Source organism: Astyanax mexicanus, chromosome 15 (assembly GCF_023375975.1).
Source record: "Astyanax mexicanus isolate ESR-SI-001 chromosome 15, AstMex3_surface, whole genome shotgun sequence".
NCBI classification, from domain to species: Eukaryota; Metazoa; Chordata; class Actinopteri; order Characiformes; family Acestrorhamphidae; genus Astyanax; species Astyanax mexicanus.
The window spans coordinates 40,426,212-40,445,898 of NC_064422.1; the positions used below are offsets into that span (position 1 = coordinate 40,426,212).

A 19,687-nucleotide genomic window follows, 5' to 3' on the forward strand; every position below is an offset into this window, starting at 1 on the left:
CTGTGTTAACCCTTGTGAGGTGTTCGGGTCTGTGGGACCCGTTTTCATTTTTCATCAAATGATACTAAAAAAATATTTTTTTCTAACTCAAACTCATTGGCATTGGCTCATTTTTTGTGAAAAATATATCAAAACACATTTTCGATAAACACACACTGTACACACCCCCCCCCCCCCCACACACACACACACACATTTATATTACATACAGTATGTTTGGCCAAGGGCTAATAAACATTGCTTCATTTGTAAATTTGAAACTAAACACATTTTCTACTCATATCTTGAGTTTAATTCATTTTCTTTTACATTTTATTAAAAAAACTAATAAAAAAAGAGTAGCACTTTTTGAAAGAAATGTAACATAAGAAAGGTAAAGGGCAAATATTAACCATGTAAGCTTGTGTTTATATTGCTTGCAATTTAAGTGAAGCAAGCATGTGTAAAGCATTTTAATGTAAAATTGCTTAATTTTGCTGAATTAAATACAAGTAACAAAGTAAACAAGTAACAAAAAATATGAACACCACACAAGGGTTAAGCTGTGTCAGTTCTGCAGGGGTGTGAGAGAGAGAGAGCGGCGTTTGACAGGTTAAAGACACATAATGCGCTGGAGTCAGGTTTGTGTGCTAGTTTCCTGCGCTGTGTCAGGCTTCAGTGAGAGGAGGTGTCATTCGGGCGTTTTCAGCTGTCATGTCGTGTTAGTGAATAGCGCTGTTTGGACGTTTTTTTTCTCATCAGCTCTGATGTTTCTGCACCTGTCAGAGTGTCAGGATGCTCTGAGTGATTACCTGCACTAGATTTACTATATGTTTTTTATACAGTGATGCTGCAGGTGGAACGCAGTGGAACAGGACTGGTGTAGTTTAATAGTGTACACAGTGTTCCAAATAATTATGCAGGTGATGATACACTGCCTGGCCAAACAAAAAAGTCTCCCCCTGGATAAGTGATGTGGTAAGTAAATAATCTGGGGTTGGTTGATGCTGCAGTTGGTCTGCAGGTTAAGGTTCAGCAACAGTATGTGCTGAAAGAATGAGGTCAGCTGACTTCCTGAATATACTGAATATAGACCAGGTTATTCCATGATGACACTTCCCTGATGAACACGGCCATATTCCAAGATAAGACAATGTCAGGATTCATGGGGCTGGAATTGTGAAAGAGTTCAGGGTTCAGGGAGCATGAGATCATCATTTATCATTTTCACACATGGATTGAGAGAGAGAGTTCACCACAGAGTCCAGATCTTAACCTCACTGAGAATCTTTGGGATGTGCTGGATGGAGAAGAGCTGCTTTGTGCAAGATTTTGGTGAAAATTTAATAAATTAATGAAACACTGGATTAAAATAAATCTTGTGACACTGCAGAAGCTTATTGAAACAATGCCACAGTGAATGTGTGCTGCAATCAAAGATAAAGGTGTTAATTAGCATATTAAAAGGACCTGTTATTAATTATATTCACCTCTAACTGAACATCTCCCTGCCCTTCACTCATCATTTTAGTGTTGTATTGATTATTTAACGATCTGCATCTCAAAAGAAACTGTTTTATTGCTGTAAACCTGGTCAGCAGGTTATCTGACACTTTGTAAAAGCTCTGTTTATATGCAGGCTGACCCTACAGGCAGCGGGCGGGGCAGGCTGGTGTTTACGGTCACCTTTGAAAAGGTGGAAAGGGTCATTTAGACTTTCAGAACCTGGAAATGTTTTGATGCAGTTGGGAAAAAGCTTTAAAACATTAAACTTCCTGCAGTGGTTCCACTACAGGCCGTATATGTGCCATATTGACGATGACATGACATACATCATGATACATAATTAATGATGCTGTATATATTGTGATATGGTAAGTAAGGTGATATAATGTGTTTATATATATATATACATATGTATAAATGTAATTTGCTCTTACAGCCTACAGCACTGGGCCTGGCAGCTAATTAATATATAAAATACGGTACCGCTTTAAAATAAGACTATCTTTATAAAGGGTTTATAAATGGTTTACAATTAGTTTATTAATGGTTACTAATTAGGTTGTAATATGTTTATGCTTAAAAATAATTAATAATCAGTTATAACACATACATAGAAAGGGCAACAATGACCGTAGTTTGCCAAATAGTGAACCCACAGCCATCTATACTGTTAAACTTCAGATCTTGTCAGAAACTCAACTTACTCTAGTTTTCTCAAACAAAATTTAAAGAAAAATGAAATATTGAATCTTCTTATATTTTCAGATTTGTCCAACTTGCAAAATACAAAAACTGAAAAATCAGAAAATAAAGGTCAATTTTTTTTTATTTTTGCTGAAATTCCGATTGTGAGGGGCAGAGATGAAAAAACTAAAATTGAAAAAAATGGATAAAAGCTTATTTCTCCATCAGTTAACATCAGTTTAACCATTTAACTCCCAAGTTTAATAAACAACAGGTCATTGTTGCCCTTTCTACGCATGTGTTATAACAGATTATTAATGATTTTTAAGGCATTTACAACCTAATTAGTAACCTACTAATTAATAAGCTAATTATGAACCATTTATAAACCATTAATAAAGGTAGTCTTATCTTAAAGTGGTACCTAAAATACTAATGCAGACCCAGTATGCAACTATGTGCTTCCAGTAGCCCAAGAGAGAGCGGTATGAAAGAACACTGATCTTTAGCACTAATCCAGCACTCCTACATTATTTAAATCAGGGGTGTCCAAACTACAGCGGTATTTTAGAAATAGAATGAAAGTTGGCACGCTTTTAAGCAGGTTTTTATAATGTGAGATTCAAAGTTTGAACGCTAGGTGTCAGAAACGGGCCCAAAGACGCTAAAAGCGGAGAGGGTGCGCATTTCTAGCTCAGAAAAACGGGCCAAAGAGTCTGAAAGCGGAGAGAGTGCTCATTTCTAGCGCAGAAAAACGGGCCAAAGAGTCTAAAAGCGGAGAGAGTGCGCATTTCTAGCGCAGAAAAACGGGCCAAAGAGTCTAAAAGCGGAGAGGGTGCGCATTTCTAGGGCAGAAAAACGGGCCAAAGAGTCTAAAAGCGGAGAGAGTGTGCATTTCTAGCGCAGAAAAACGGGCCAAAGAGTCTAAAAGCGGAGAGGGTGCGCATTTCTAGGGCAGAAAAACGGGCCAAAGAGTCTAAAAGCGGAGAGAGTGCGCATCTCTAGCGCAGAAAAACGGGCCATAGAGTCTAAAAGCGGAGAGGGTGCGCATTTCTAGCGCATAAAAACGGGGAAAAGAGTCTAAAAGCGGAGAGAGTGCGCATTTCTAGCGCATAAAAACGGGGCAAAGAGTCTAAAAGTTGCCGTAATTAAGGAGTTTAATATTGAGACATCATGAAATTAAACATCAATTTGAAAAATCTTAGTTTACACAACACTGTCAAAGATAAAGTCATCAGGAAAAATATATATTTTTAAGGTATATTTCATTATTTGTTTTAATACAGTGTGGCCCATGACTTCAAATATATTTCTCCTTCTGGACCCCAACAAAAAAAGTTTGCACACCCCTGATTTAAATGAATAAGGTGAGATAAACAAACACAGATTCTTGTAGTGATGCTTTTAAGAGCTCATAGTGTTTAGAGTTGTACATTTTGGGCTCTATTTTAGTAATTTGTAGCATCTCCAATCAATTGTGGATCGCACAGCTTGGTCTATCTATTGCGCTGTGAGTGAGGGGCTGAATGTTCTTCTGCTTCTGGAGGAGTGAAAGCAGTAGAGCGAGTGGAGCCGGTGGGTCTGTGGAGCAGGCTGAGACATGCTGGAGATGTCCAGATGTCCTGATTCAGGAGGACAGGACAAAACGGCCCTGCAGGCCTAGAGTAAACTCGTTGACCTGCATTAAAAAAAAAAAAAGTTTTTTTTGTTTTGGACATATATTTTAACACACAGCGTTTTTAGTATGTCACACTTGGAGCTGGGCGATAATGTAAAAATATTTTATTACAATATATATATATATATTTTTCCAGGCAGATAAATTGCACTAGCAGTGGCAGATTGGTCAGTGTAACATTTAGCAGTTTAATTTTCTGACCGTATCAAGATAAATAAAAAAATAATAATAAAAAAATCCATTCATTGTATTTAAAAAGAATTTTTTTCCTATTATCTAGTTTCCTATTTTTCTCAAACAGAATTTAAAGAAAAATGAAATGTTGAATCTTCTCAAATTTTCAGATTTGTGCATTTTTGTATCTTGTAGCACAACTCTAGTGGTATAATCCAACTTGCAAAATACAAAAACTGAAAAATCTGAAAATAAAGAAAAGATTAATTTTTTGTCATTTTTGCTGAAATTCCGATTGTGAGGGGCAGAGATGAAAAAAATAAAATTGGAAAAAATGGATGAAAGCTTGTTTCTGGTACATTGTACTACATAAAAAAAAATAATAATAATATAATGAATTTTTACGTCCAATTTTCTATTTTTGCACCTGATTCTTAAAAACTACTATTTAAATACTCTCTCTCATACATAATTTGATCGTATCAAGATAAATTTGAAAATAGAAAATTGGGTATAAAACTTTTTTTTTTCCATTCAGTGTAGTGAAAAAGAAATGTGTGTTTTTTTCCCATTATCTAGTTTCTTATTTTTCTCAAACAGAATTTAAAGAAAAATGAAATGTTGAATCTTCTTAAATTTTCAGATTTGTCCATTTTTGTATCTTGTAACACAAATCTAGTGGTATAATCCAACTTGCAAAATACAAAAACTAAAGAGATTGAGATTGGTCAGTGTAACATTTAGCAGTTTAATTTTCTGACCGTATCAAGATAAATAAAAATAAAAAAAATGCATATAAAACTTTTTTTTCCATTCAGTATAGTGAAGAAGAAATGTGTTTTTTTTTCTCTTATTTACTTTTCCGTTTCAGCCTTTTACAAACAGAATTTTAGGAAAAATGAAAGGTTGAATCTTCTCAAATTTTTAGATTTGTCCATTTTTGTATCTTTTGTAACACAAATCTAATGGTAAAATCCAACTTGCAAATTGCAAAAACTGAAAAATCAGAAAATAAAGAAAAAATGATTTCTTTTTTCATTTTTAGAGATGAAAAAACTAAAATTGGAAAAATGGCTGAAAACGTATTTCTTGTACACTGCCCTAAATAAAAAAAACATCCAATTTTCTATTTTTGCATTTAGCCTGTAAAACAGTCAGAAAATGTAATTAATAATAGTTACACTGACCCAGATTTTTAAACCTTACTACTACTTAAATAATCTCATGCATAGTGCATAGATTTGTATTGTTTTTTTTTTTTTAGTTTATTTACACAATTTGTATTCAAATACAGTTAAATACAGTTAATTTAGTGTTATTTAAGCACTGATAATAGTCTTGATATGATTAAAAAGGAGAATATTGTCAGTTTCATAAGGAAACTTTGTTATAGCCAATTGGCCAGCTCTAGTTAAACTAGTCAGTCTATGATTAGGTTGAGTTTAGGAGTTTAGTGAGTGTGAGTTGTTGTGGCCGGGGGTCTCAGATAGGGTTTTTACTGGGGGGACTTTAAGGGTTTGTCCGATAGTCTTATGGAAAAATCACTCTGCACTAACGAGCAGCACAGGAAGGCTTTTCAATAAGCTCTGATTGTATGTGTGTGTGTGTATGTGTTTGGGTGTTTGTATGTGAGTGTACACATGTGCTGTGTGTGAGACAGAGGGACGGGGGGACGGGCGGGGGACGAGGCGAGGCAGGGACTGGGTGGGGGAGATGAGGGAGAGAAAACATCATCAGGGCTTTGTAAACTATAGCTACAAAGTGAGGGCCCACTGGAGCACAGGGGCAGTGTGTCACGTCTCCAATCAGTGGGTGTTACGTGTGGCTGCATGCATGCGTTTTTGTGTATCTGAGCTCGAGCATGTGTGTGTGTGTGTGCGTGTGAGCGTGTGTGCGTGTGCCTGTTTGTGTTTGTGTATCTGCCGTTTGGTCTGTGGAAAGATAAGAGTCCCGTTGCTCAACTGAAGAGCAGAGGAGCTGTGATGGGGTTGTGGGAGTGCAGCGAGATGCAGAGGACCTGGTTGACCTTTGGCAAAGATTTCTGCTGATACAGTACAGGCCAAAAGTTTGGACACCTTCTCTTCTTCAGTTCGTTTTCTTTATTTTCATGATTATTTACATTGTAGGTTCTCACTGAAGCATCAAAACTATGAATGAACACATGTGGAGTTTTATGTACTTAACAAAAAATGAGCTGAACCTCCACAGTCACCAGACCTGAACCCAATCCAGATTTGAGGTTTGGGGTGAGCTGGACCACAGAGTGAAGAATGCAAAGGAGCAACAAGTGCTAATAAACACCTCTGGGAACTCCTTCCTTCAAGACTGTTGGAAAACCTTTCATTTCAGGTGGCCACCTCTTGAAGCTCATTGAGAGAATGATGCCAAGAGTGTGCAAAGCAGTAATCAGAGCAAAGGGTGGCTATTTTTGAAGAAACTAGAATATAAAACATGTTTTCAGTTATTTCACCTTTTTTTTGTTAAGTACATAAAACTCCACATGTGTTCATTCATAGTTTTGATGCTTCAGTGAGAATCTACAATGTAAATAGTCATGACTAATGTGTCCAAACTTTTGGCCTGTACTGTATATTTATATATCACAAGCCATCAAACCAAACAGAACTGCTTGAATTTTTGCACCCAGGAGTAAAGCAGCATAAAGTTATCCAAAAGCAGTGTGTAAGACTGGTGGAGGAGAACATGATGCCAAGATGCATGATGAGAACTGTGATTAAAAACCAGGGTTATTCCACCCAATATTTCAGATTTCTGAACTCTTAAAACTGAATGAATATGAACTTGTTTTCTTTGCATTACTTGAGGTCTGAAAGCTCTGTATCTTTTTTTTTTTTTACATTTTCTGTAAATAAATGCTCTAAATAAGAATATTTATATTTGGAATTTGGGAGAAATGCTGTCTGTAGTTTATAGAATAAAACAACAATGTTCATTTTATTCAAACATAAACCTATAAATAGCAAAACTTTATTGTATACAGTATAAAATGTATACAGTGGTTTTAATATCAGACAATTAATAACCTGAGTACATATAAAAAGCACTTTTAAAAATGATGATTTCATCATTTACCACAGTGTGAGCTATTGTTCACAAATGGAGAAAGCATGGTGAAACACTGGTGAGCCTTCGCAGGAGGGGCCGACTGACTGGAATTACTCCAAAAGGGCATGAACAACTCATCCAGGAGGTCACCTTCAAAATACTTAAAAAAAAAACTGGTACAGGAAGGGTTACGTCTTGCTGACCCACATGGCAACAGCTGTAGCCTTAAGCTCTTTAGCTCTTTAGCTTAACATCGGACTCAAAAAGTCTCAGTGTCAGCAGTACAGAGACAAATTAGAGGTCTGACAGGTGAAGCTCAGTAATAAATTCATTGCTAAAATGATAAAATAAAAAAGCAGCTGTTTCCAGATTACGTTTACATCACTGCAGAACACGTTGTGTCCCCGCCGCTGTTCTTTCTCCAGAATAGAACAGTTACATAAACCGGGCCGGCTCCGCCCTCTCGCCGGATCAGCGCCTCACAAAAACACCTTTGCTTGACTGATGCTGGTGAAGAAATGTTGACATTTTTTACCAATCAACCATCAAAGCCCATGTTGCTCGGCTTCCTCGTGCTATCTTTGTCCTGGTAGACTTTATCTTGGCATCAGTGCATCGACACACACACACACACTCGCTGTATAGTAGTCATTATGCTTGTGTAAAGACTAAAAAGTAGGGATGAAAGAGAGCTGGTGAGTAAGAGAAAGGAGGAAACATGAGGAAAGGAAAAGAAAAAGGAAGACAATGGAGATGCACTGATTCATCTTTTCTATTAATATCTATATATATGGATTTAGAGTGATTGAGCAGTTTGTAGACCCGTCACTATTATTATCACTATTATTATTATTTAACTATTATTAATATACAGTAAACATGGTACCATACAAAAAATTATCATGATAAATATTAAGATTTTTTTTTTTTTTGCAACTGATAAAATGATTACATAATATAATAAATCAAGATACATTTGAAAATAGAAAATTGGGAATAAAACTTTTTTTCCATTCATTATAGTGAAGAAGAAATTGGTTTTTATCCTTTTTTTCAGTTTCAGTCTTTCATAAACAGAATTTTTAAGAAAAGTGAAAAGTTAAATCTTCTCTCGATTTTCATATTTGTCCATTTTTGTGTCTTGTAACACAAATCTGATTATATAATCCAAAACTGAAAAATCAGAAAATAAAGAAAAAAATATATATTTTAATTTTCCTGAAATTCCGATTGTGAGGAGCAGAGATGAAAAAACTAAAATTGGAAAAATTTACAAAAAATAATTTTTTGTACACTGCACCATATTAAAAAAATGTATATTTTTTTTACATCCAATTTTCTATTTTTGCAATTAGCCCAAAACAGTATACTTGATACTGTTATTTAAAAATATATCATGATAAATTCTAATATTATCATATTAAGACTTTTAAAAAAATGATATCTCTGATAAAATGATGACAATATAATAATAAAGCCAATGTGAACAGATTTTTATATATTGATTTTATTTTGTATAACACTTAACTTGGGTAAATCTTCCCTTGTAAAAAGGCTGAAAGTATACTTAAACCATTAAAAGTATGTTAAAATTAGGTAAAGAGTCCTAAAAGTACATTTTCAACTGAATATACTTTATTAAAAAATACACATTAAATATATTTCCTATGTACTTCCATGAAATGTATTTTTAAAGTGCACTTAGTGTATTTTTTCCCAGTAGCATTAAGGTATATACAATATGTGCATCAATATGCAAACTAGTACATTTACAATACACTTTAAGTGTATTTAAAAAGGTGTTTAAAAATATATAATTAAATCTACTTAAGTTTGCTCAATTTAAGGCTTTTATGTTGTGTATATATATATATATATATATAGCTTAATTACAATTGAAGTATACGTAAGTTGTCATGTTGTATATTTAGTATTTAAGTACATATTTTAATTTTAAAAAGTTTGGAATTTTCATGTTAAGCATACTTTTAAAAAATATATTTAATAAACTTTTCTTTTACAAGGGAAGTTAAACATTCAAAAGGGTTTAAACAGAAACCACAAGCAGTAATATGATATAACACTCTTCAGACCTCTCTGAGAACAGTGTGGATGTGGTTAATATTAATATTCTAATGAATGTGCACGACTGACAGATATCTTATCACTGGTAAACAAATGTTTGTTTGCATTACTATGGCAACTGCGCTCAAATCTTTGCTACGATAGGCATAACTTGAATATCTGAGTTTCTGGATATTTTGCTAGTTAATTCACTAAGATGGTTGCTAAGCGACAGCTCACTAGCTAACCTATGTCGGTTGCTCAGACTCAAAGAGAGGGGCGGAGCTATGTTCCTAACAATGTGATTGGTCAGATTTCTGCTGATGTTAGCCTGCTCCACTTTTAGATCTGCCTATTCTACATCCAGGGGAGAGTGATACTGCCAAAATACAGCAAAGATTTTTTTATTTTTTTTATTTTAAGAAACACTTTTCACATTTACACCTGGGAAACAGAGAAGCCAAATAAACCCAATAAAAAAAACCCGAAGATTTATCTTCCCGTGGACTTTAAAGATTAATGCACTTTTGATAGCTATTAAAGAATAATGAAACATTGCAATTGAAATTTAAAAAATGTTAAAATAAAAAAAACTCTAAATAACTAAAAAAAAGCAAAAAAAAAAACCTAAGTAATACAATAAGTAATAATGTATAATTTATAATAAAAAAAATATTTTTGATGATGTAATCAAATCGCAACCAGCTGGGATTAAAAAATTATATATATATATATATATATATATATATATATATATATATATATATATATATATATATATATATATATATTATGGCAAGCCAAACAGGAAATATATAATAAAAGCTGATATATATATATATAATGAAAGTCGATATATATATAATGAACTCTGATATATATATATATATATATATATATATATATAATAGAAGCTGATATATATATATAATGAAAGCTGTTAAGACCCTTTAAGAGGTAAACGGGTGGTCCGCACAGTCAGCCTGAGAGACTGAAGGTGGCGTTGTGGTTCAGCCGGCCGCAGCTCCTCGCGCAGGGGAGGCCGACCACCGGCAGGCAGCGCGGCGCATTCTCTCCACGGAGGAGCGGCGCGACCGGCCTCGGACTGGCTTTAAAGTGTCAGGGGGCGAAGGTGGCAAAAAAGCTCCGGCCCGCGAGCTGCTTTCCCCGAGCCAGGGACGGTCTACCAGCGTTCATTATATATATATCAGCTTTCATTATATATATATCAGAGTTCATTATATATATATATCGGCTTTTATTATATATATATATATCGCTTTCATTATAAATATATCGGCTTTCATTATGTATATCAGCTTTTATTATATATTTCCTGTTTGGCTTGCCATAATATATATATATATATATATATATATATATATATATATATATATATATATATTATTTTTATTTTTTTATCAAATATTTTTTTATTTTGGTATATCTCTTCTCATTAAATAAACACAGTGTGCAATACTAAAACCTGGTAAAGGTCAAAATGTCAGTATGATGTCACTACCTTCACAGACCCCTCAACCCCCCCCCCCCCCCCCCTTCGTTTTAGAGATGCTATCGGTTAAATAGTGTGAGACCAGTGTGATCTGAGCTCTGAGCTTTCACTGGTTCCCAGCTCCTTCCTCGTTCAGGTGCTTCCACTTAAGACTTTCAGTAAACTCAGCCGCTGTGCTGCAGTGGGAGAATCACTGTGATTACTGTGCAGTTTAACCCTCAAAACTTATATAAAAAAAAGAATTCTACATTCTAAATAATAATAATTACCATGATATTTTACTATGACATGGAATAAAGTACAGTATTTTTTAAATGACCAATTAAAAAATGACAAATTCCAAATAGTAATACGGTCATTTAGAGCATTTATTTGCAGAAAATGAGAAATGGCTGAAATAACAAAAAAGATGCAGAGCTTTCAAACCATAAATAATGCAACAAAGAGTTCAGAAATCAACATTAGGTGGAATAACCCTGGGTTTCATGCATCTTGGCATCATGTTCTCCTACACCCTGCTTTTGGATAACTTTTTGCCTTTACTCCTGGTGCAGAAACTCAAGTAGTTCAGCTTGGATTGATGACTTGCGATCATCCATCTTCCTCAAATTGATCAAATCAAAGAAACGTTTTTAAGATAACATAAAAAATAAAGTACTTTGGAAAGCTTCGGAAGCATGAGCTCCACAAGATTTCTGAAGCTTCCTGTGGTATCTGACACCAAGACGTTAGCAGCACAACTTTGAAGTGAATGGTTCACATCACTGAGCCTTGGGTGCCCATGACCCTGACCCCTGTTCACTGGTTTCCTCTTTTGGAGCACTTCTGGTATGTACTGACCACTGCATACCAGAAAACCTTCACAAGATCTTGCTTCCAACACATCGAGCGGGGGGTGCACCTATACACAGTAAAATTAGCAGTGCTGGATCAACACCTAAAGAGTTAACTTTAACACTCCTTCAGAGCATATATGGTCCCTCTCTACAGAGTGTAAAAATTACACTGATATCAGTGTTAAATATTTAGTGTTAATATGACACTGTGCAGTTTACCATTTTACCATAAAATAAAGACGAAAAAATATCCTTTTTTATTGTTCAGGTTCTTGGTAGTTTTATTTAAAATGCATCACATTTAAACACACTCATAGATATGAATCAAGTTGCAGTATAGAGTACAACCAGAGTAATTTCAAACGCAGCGCAAAACTTACCTATTGCGTAGTTTAAGGTGGACCAGAAAACAAATGCACCTTAAATTGTAGCTACAAAATTTATCTGTCTAGCCTACATGCTGGGACTTCAAACGCCAGAATTTAACGACCGTGCCATTTAGCTAGATAGCTAGCGTTGGTTTCCTGAAAGAACTTTTCAATTTCACCTCAGCTAGCTAGCTAGCTAGTTAACTTTAGGTTAATTCTTGCAATAAGTTGCCCATTTCTTGTAAGCTAAGGCTAGCTAGCTAGCTAGGTTAGCTAACCTAGCCTTTTCTGGCAAGAGGCTAACGCTACTCTTTTTCTGGCTAACGCTACACTTCTTGTTTAACTTGCGATAAGTTTTCCCTCTCACGTCAGCTAGCTAACCAGCTAGGTTAGCTGTTTCTTTTAGCTGTTTCACATCAGCTAGCTGGGCAAAGTTAATTGTTTAAGAGAACATAGGTTAATTCTTCTCCTCAGCTAGCTTGGCTAGCCAATTTATTGTGAGAAATTTTCAGTTTCACCTCAGCTAGCGTTAGTTAGGTTAGCTAGTTAGCTAACTAACTAACTAAAGGAGCCCAAAAAGGATTCCACAGGATTAATAAAAATGCAAAAACAATGCAAAAACTATATTTAGAATTAAAAAAACATTTAATACACGGTAAAACAATACAAAATATATTTAATGTCGCTACTTATCAAATTCGAGAGTTTGAGGGGGAAAAAGACACACGAAGAAAATGGGCAGGTGACAAACTTTAAGTGTAGCAAAGTTTGGAGGCGGAGCTTGTGAGACAGAATACACTGGGAGGAGTTGAAATTTGTTAACTCTGGCAAATAATTCCAACTGAGACACCAACACTGAGAGCTGTTAGGATAACACCCAGGGAGTCAAAAAATGTTTGCACTGTGATTTTAACACTATAGATTTTACTGTGTAGGAATGATTGACTGTTGTCTGGGTTTTAATCAGTCAGTGTAGCACCTGTGGTTTCTGCTGCCAAAATAGAAACACGGCAGAAATTTACCTGAACACTCCTCTCTTCCAGATCACCACACCCATCAGTGTAGATTTATTCCTAAACTCTGAAGACATTAAAATAGAATATAGAGTATTCTTCATTTCAGCTTTCAGTGGTGCTTGTATTATGGCTAATTGCTAATTAGTGGAAACTAGCTAGTGTTGCAGTTGCACACATCTGAGTCTGTAGATATTAAATTTTGAGTCACCACCACCTATTATTGAGGAAAAAACACTCCTCTGAAACATGTCTAAGTAAATGCACTTTCACATATTATTAGTGTTGGAGCTGTAGTATTTACAACATAGACTAAATGGTCATAAACCCTCTGGGTCAGATCACCACAATAATGGACCCACCGTCCCCTGAGAGAGAAAGAGAGAGAGAAGCCTTTATTCGTCTCACTGTTTTCCTCTTTCAGCTTCTTTCTCTCTGTTGAGCTGAGAGAACCCAGCTTATCAGACAGGACAATCAGATTAGCCCTGCTCTTCATTCCTGCTTCAGGTTCAAGCCAGTTTGGCCAGGTGTGTTTGTGAGTGAAACACCCTCACACACACCCACGTACACTCACGTACATGCATACATACATACATGCATGCATGCATACAGGGCTTTTAGACCACAATAATTTATTGTGGTGACGGACAGTTCTGGTGGAAACAGGAGAGTTGAGGTGCACATTGAATTCTGCCGTGATTTGATCAGCCGTGGTTTTATTGGAGTTTTTTGGATACAATACGGGTTAGCACCCGAACATCCCTTTCAGACAGCTTCCTCTTACAGCGTCCACAGTTAATCCTGTTGGATGTGGTTGGTCCTTCTTGGTGGTATGCTGACATTACCCTGGATACCGTGGCTCTTGATGCATCACAAAGACTTGCTGTCTTGGTCACAGATGCGCCAGCAAGACGTGCACCATCAATTTGTCCTCTTTTGAACTCTGGTACGTCACGTTGTGTGCACTGCAATATTTAGAGTAAAACTGTGCTCTTACCCTGCTAATTGAACCTTCACACTCTGCTCTTACTGGTGCAATAATGTGCAATTTATGAAGATTGACCACCAGGCTGCTCCAATTTAGCCATGAAACCTCCCACACTAAAATGACAGGTGTTTCAGTTTCATTGTCTAGCCTCTTTACATGCATGCATATATATATACACTAGGGCTGGACGATATAGAAAAATTTTTACATTGCAAATGTTTTTTTTTTCAACGATATATATTGCGATATTAAACCATGCAGGGCCCATGACGTCTCCAGCCCCGCCCCTTATCACGTGCTGTCTCACGTCCGGACCAATCAAGAGCTGAGTCAGTGCCGAGCTCAACTCAAAACCTGAGGAAAACAGCAAAACAACAGTAATCAGTCATTTAATCAGGCATTTAAACGGCTTTTTAAAAGGTAAATAAGAGCGTTTGTTTCTCTGGGATTAAAAGTCTGAATTCAGCTGTAACTGGAAATATCTGTGCTGCAAAACTGTGCTGGACTGAGGTGCACAGCTTTCAACACATGCTCACGTTTACAAGCACATGCCCAACCATGTGGATGGAGGCCATGCGGTTACTTTGTGTCAAAAAAAAGAAGAGAGCACTTAAAAATGATGAGTTTCTTTATTTTTTTCCAAATTAAAAACCTTTGGAATATAAAATCAAGAGGAAGATGGGTAATCAAACAAGCATGCCATCAAACCAAGCTGAACTGCTTGAATTTGTGCACCAGGAGTAAAGGCATAAAGTTATCCAAAAGCAGTGTGTAAGACTGGTGGAGGAGAACTTGGCAAGATGCATAAAAACTGTGATTAAAACCAGGGTTATTCCACCAAATATTAATTTCTGAACTCTTAAAACTCTTTATGAATATGAACTTGTTTTCTTTGCATTATTTGAGGTCTGAAAGCTCTGCATCTTTTTTTTGTTATTTCAGCCATTTCTCATTTTCAGCAAATAAATGCTCTAAATGACAATATTTTTATTTGGAATTTGGGAGAAATGTTGTCTGTAGTTTATAGAATAAAACAACTATGTTCATTTTACTCAAACATAAACCTGTAAATAGCGAAATCAGAGAAACTGATTCAGAAACTGAAGTGATCTCTTACTTTTATTCAGAGCTGTATGTCTTAAATTACATATATTAAGTTTTTTGCCAGTGTTGGATTTTTTTAACACTTTTTTTAAGTTCACTACATGATTCCTTATGTGTTCCTTCAGTATTTAACTTTTGTAACAGTATTTAACTATTTAACACTCTGGAACGGTGCCAGTTTCTGTTGAGGTTTATGAATCTCGCCCATATTTTCAGTACAATCCTATACGCCATACAGAAACCTCTGTCAACGAGTCAAATCACAAGCCTTAACTTGAATTTCATACTTTTAAAAGAAAAACACTCTTAGTAAATGTGTGTGTATGTGTATGTGTGTGTTTGTGAGTGGGTGTGGACGTGGCCCCGGGGGCCCACCTCGAGGGGGGAGGCGAGCTGGAGGCAGAAAAGCAGGATTGGGGGTGGAATGGCAGCCAGGCCGGGGAGAAAAGGCAGCAGAGATGGGAGGCTCAGATGAAAGCGGGCGCTCTGGGTGGTCTGTTGGGTAATGGTCTGTTGGGTAATGGTCTGCTGGGGGCACTGCGCTGGGCTCTCTCTCTTCATGCTGCTTTACTGTACGTCTTGTTTACACACTCCACCGCTCGTATGAATCCATATTGCTCCATAGCATACAGGCAGGGGCCTCCTCAGCTTCCACCCGACTGTAGCTGAGCATGAGTGCAGCTTTGTGTTCAGCTCTTTGATTGAAGGCTCCATATGTTTCAGACGACGGAGATGATAGGAATCATTTTTTTTAAGCTGTTTAAGAAAAGGAAAATCCCTTTGGGAGTTTGAGGAACTTTTAGGGCATTTTTATACCTGAAAGTACAAAACAGAGTCAGTTCAAAATGTGAAACTCATATATTATATAGATCAGGGGTGTCCAAACTACATTATTTTAGAAATAGAATGAAAGTTGGCCCGCTGTTAAGCAGGTTTTTATAATGTGAGATTCAAAGTTTGAACGCTAGGTGTCAGAAACAGGCCAAAGAGTCTAAAAGCAGAGAGGGTGCGCATTTCTAGCGCAAAAAACGGGCCAAAGAGTCTAAAAGCAGAGAGGGTGCACATTTCTAGCGCAGAAAAACGGGCCAAAGAGTCTAAAAGCGGAGAGGGTGCGCATTTCTAGCGCAGAAAAACGGGCCAAAGAGTCTAAAAGCAGAGAGAGAGTGCGCATTTGTAGCGCAAAAAACGGACCAAAGAGTCTAAAAGCGGAGAGGGTGCGCATTTCTAGCGCAGAAAAACGGGCCAAAGAGTCTAAAAGCAGAGAGAGGGTGCGCATTTCTAGCGCAGAAAAACGGGCCAAAGAGTCTAAAAGCAGAGAGAGAGTGCGCATTTGTAGCGCAAAAAACGGACCAAAGAGTCTAAAAGTGGAGAGGGTGCGCATTACTAGCGCAGAAAAACGGGCCAAAGAGTCTAAAAGCAGAGAGAGAGTGCACATTTCTAGCGCAAAAAATGGGCCAAAGAGTCTAAAAGCGGAGAGGGTGCGCATTTCTAGAGCAAAAAACGGACCAAAGAGCCTAAAAGCGGGAGAGTGCGCAGTTCTAGCACAGAAAAATGGGCCAAAGAGTCTAAAAGCGGAGAGGGTGCATGTTTCTAGCGCAGAAAAACGAGCCAAAGAGTCTTAAAGTGGAGAGGGTGCGCATTTCTAGCACAGAAAAACGGGCCAAAGAGTCTAAAAGCGGAGAGAGTGCGCAGTTCTAGCAAAAAGGGCAAATGAGTCTAAACTTTGGCGTAATTAAGGAGTTTAATATTAAGAGACATCATGAAATTAAACATCAATCTGAAAAATCTTAGTTTACACAACACTGTCACAGATAGATAAAGATAGTAAGTCAAGTAAATGAAATGAAAGTAAATGAAAGTAATCAGGAAAAAAGTATTATTTAAAGTGGTATATTTCATTATTTGTGTTATTACAGAGTCTGTGGCCCGTGACTTCAAATATATTTCTCCTTCTGGCCCCCAACAAAAAAAAATTAGACACCCCTGATATAGATGTTCTACACAGTGATCTATTTTAAGTGTTTATTTCTTTTATTGTTGATGATTATGGCTTACAGACAATGCAAACCCAAAAATCAGTGTCTCAGAAAATTTGAATATTATATAAGAACAATTGGTACTTTTGGCAGTACTGTGGGCAGTGTGCCAAGTCCTGCTGGAAAATGAAATCTGCATCTCCATAAAAGTTGTCAGTAGCAGAGGGAAGCATGAAGTGCTGTAAGATTCTGTGGGAAAACAAAACTGCACTGACTTTAGACTTGATAATAAAACACAGTGGATCAACACCAGCAGATGACATGTCTCTCCAAACCATCACTGATCATCAGTACATTTTACATTTCATTTAGAAATCAAGGGATCAGAGTCTGGAGGAAGAGTGGAGAGACACACAGAGTACAAACTGCTTGAGGTCTAGTGTGAAGTTTCCACCAATCAGTGATGGTTTAGAGAGACATGTCATCTGCTGACAACGTTTATGAAGATGTGGATTTCATTTTCCAGCATGACTTGGTTTAACATGCAATATTTTTCTCACTTTTTCATCTACTATTTATTTGATATTTATTCATTGTTACTCTTTGTGCAGTAATACTGGTCACACCCTACCATAATAATCTTATCTCCTCTGTCTTTATCTTAGATGCACTAGATGTATTTATTTTTTCCTTTACTATATATATATATATATATATATATATATATATATATATATATATATATATATATATATATATATATATATATATACATTTTTAAGTATCTTTATATATTTCCTGTATTTTTTTTTAATATTGTACATTTCCCCATTGTGGGATTAATAAAGGATTATCTTATCGTATCTCGTATTATCTTATCTTATATAATATTAGACTTTTTCTGAGGCACTGATTTTTGGGTTTTTATTAGCCGTAAGCCATAATCATAAAAGAAGTAAACACCTAAAATAGATTAATCTGTGTGTAATACATCTATATATATATATATATATATATATATATATATATATATATATATATATAGTTTGAGTTTCACATTTTGAACAGATTTACTGGAATACATTTTTTTTGGGATGCACTAGTATAGTAATAAATGCACATCTGAGAAAGTGTCTAAAGGACAGTAGTGAAAATGTAATGTAAGGTGATATTTAAAATAAAATTGCCAATATAAAAAAAGAGTTTTTGCAAGTTAAGGCAGTCTAACAGTCACGTTCGTTCAGTGAGTTCAGCTAATAAGGCGGCTCTGCCCTCAGCCTAAGGAAACAAGCCAGCCATACCAGAACTAACCGTGTAATAATGAGGGTTAGCGCAGTTAGCGCAGTTAGCGAGAGCTCCGTCGTGACATTGTCCTTCAGGTGATCTCCTAAAGCTCTAGAACGGTTCCTCTCACTCAGCTGTGCTACGTGCAGAAGGGGTTCTAACCCCGGGGGGTTCTCTCACTGATCCCGGTGACCTGACCCTTCAGGCATCCACCCTGAGATGAGCAGAGCTGTGCCTGCTGGTTGATTGATGCCGGGTCGTGGTGGCGGACGCGCCGCGGGGGGCAGCGCTCGGCCCACCGTCCTCCTTACATCAGCAGCTGACCTCGGTGTTAATGACTTACATAGCTGAGGTACAAGTTCATCACTCCTCCATTTTTTTTCTCTTACCTGCGTTTCTGACAGGGACCTGAAGCTCGACAACATCCTGCTGGACGCCGAGGGTCACTGTAAGCTGGCGGACTTCGGCATGTGTAAAGAAGGCATCCTGAACGGCGTCACCACCACCACCTTCTGCGGCACACCGGACTACATTGCTCCTGAGGTACAGCGACAACCCATATAAGCACCATTTAACATGGCCCTGACTTATTTCTCACTATCAATAAACATATTTAACTATTTTCTGGTCTATTTTAATACATTAGTAGTACACTAGTTAGGAACAAAGGCATGGCACAATAATCTACACAGATTTCTCCCCTGAAAAATGTTTATTTGGGTGAGTAAAGAACTTCCCTATTTTACAGTAAGCTTAGATTTCTAATATTTTCAGCGCTAACCGTGGTTAGCAGCGCTTAGCGCTAGTGAATGCCGCCCGATAGCGCTACACTGAGGAACCCTGAGTGTTCCAGTAAGCCAGGGTGCTATCAGCTAGCGGTTTGTTCCATGTAGCTTGTTTTAACACAGTAAACACACTACAGACTACAATCCGGTATTCTCACCTCTGAACCGTGAAAGAGCTAGCGCTGTGGTTAGCAGCTAATGCTAATGCTAATGCTGCTGCTCCAGCCTTAGTGCTGGAGAAACTTCACTAAAACTCATCTTTATAACCCTGTATTTCAGCACAGTGGCTTTACTGCTCCTTAATACCTGACTAGTAGAACACATACATAAGGTGCACCGAAATATAATGTGCATTTTAAGCGACACTAGTAAGGAACAAGGACATCACACAATAAGCTACACAGATTTCTCTCCTAAAAATGTTTTTTTGGGTGAGTGAAGCACTTCCCTATTTTACAGTAAGCTTAGGTTTCCAATATTTTCAGTGCTAGCTGTGGTTAGCAGCACTTAGCGCTAGTAAATGCTGCCCTACAGCGCTACACTGAGAAAACCTGAGTGTTCCAGTTAGCCAGGGCGCTATCAGCTAGTGGTTTGTCCCATGTAGCTTGTTTTAACACGGTAAACACACTTCAGACTACAATCCGGTATACTCACCTCTGAACCGCGAAA

General features: G+C 36.9%; 1 protein-coding gene across 1 annotated transcript in view; it reads left to right on the forward strand.

The window, feature by feature from the left end:
• The window catches only part of prkcea (protein kinase C, epsilon a), a 152,450-nt gene that overhangs the window by 112,563 nt on the left and 20,200 nt on the right, over positions 1 to 19,687 (forward strand). The window contains exon 12 of the mRNA XM_022670334.2: positions 18,638 to 18,776. Within this exon, the coding sequence (XP_022526055.2) occupies positions 18,638 to 18,776 (139 nt within the window). The remainder of the gene's footprint in view (positions 1 to 18,637; positions 18,777 to 19,687) is intronic.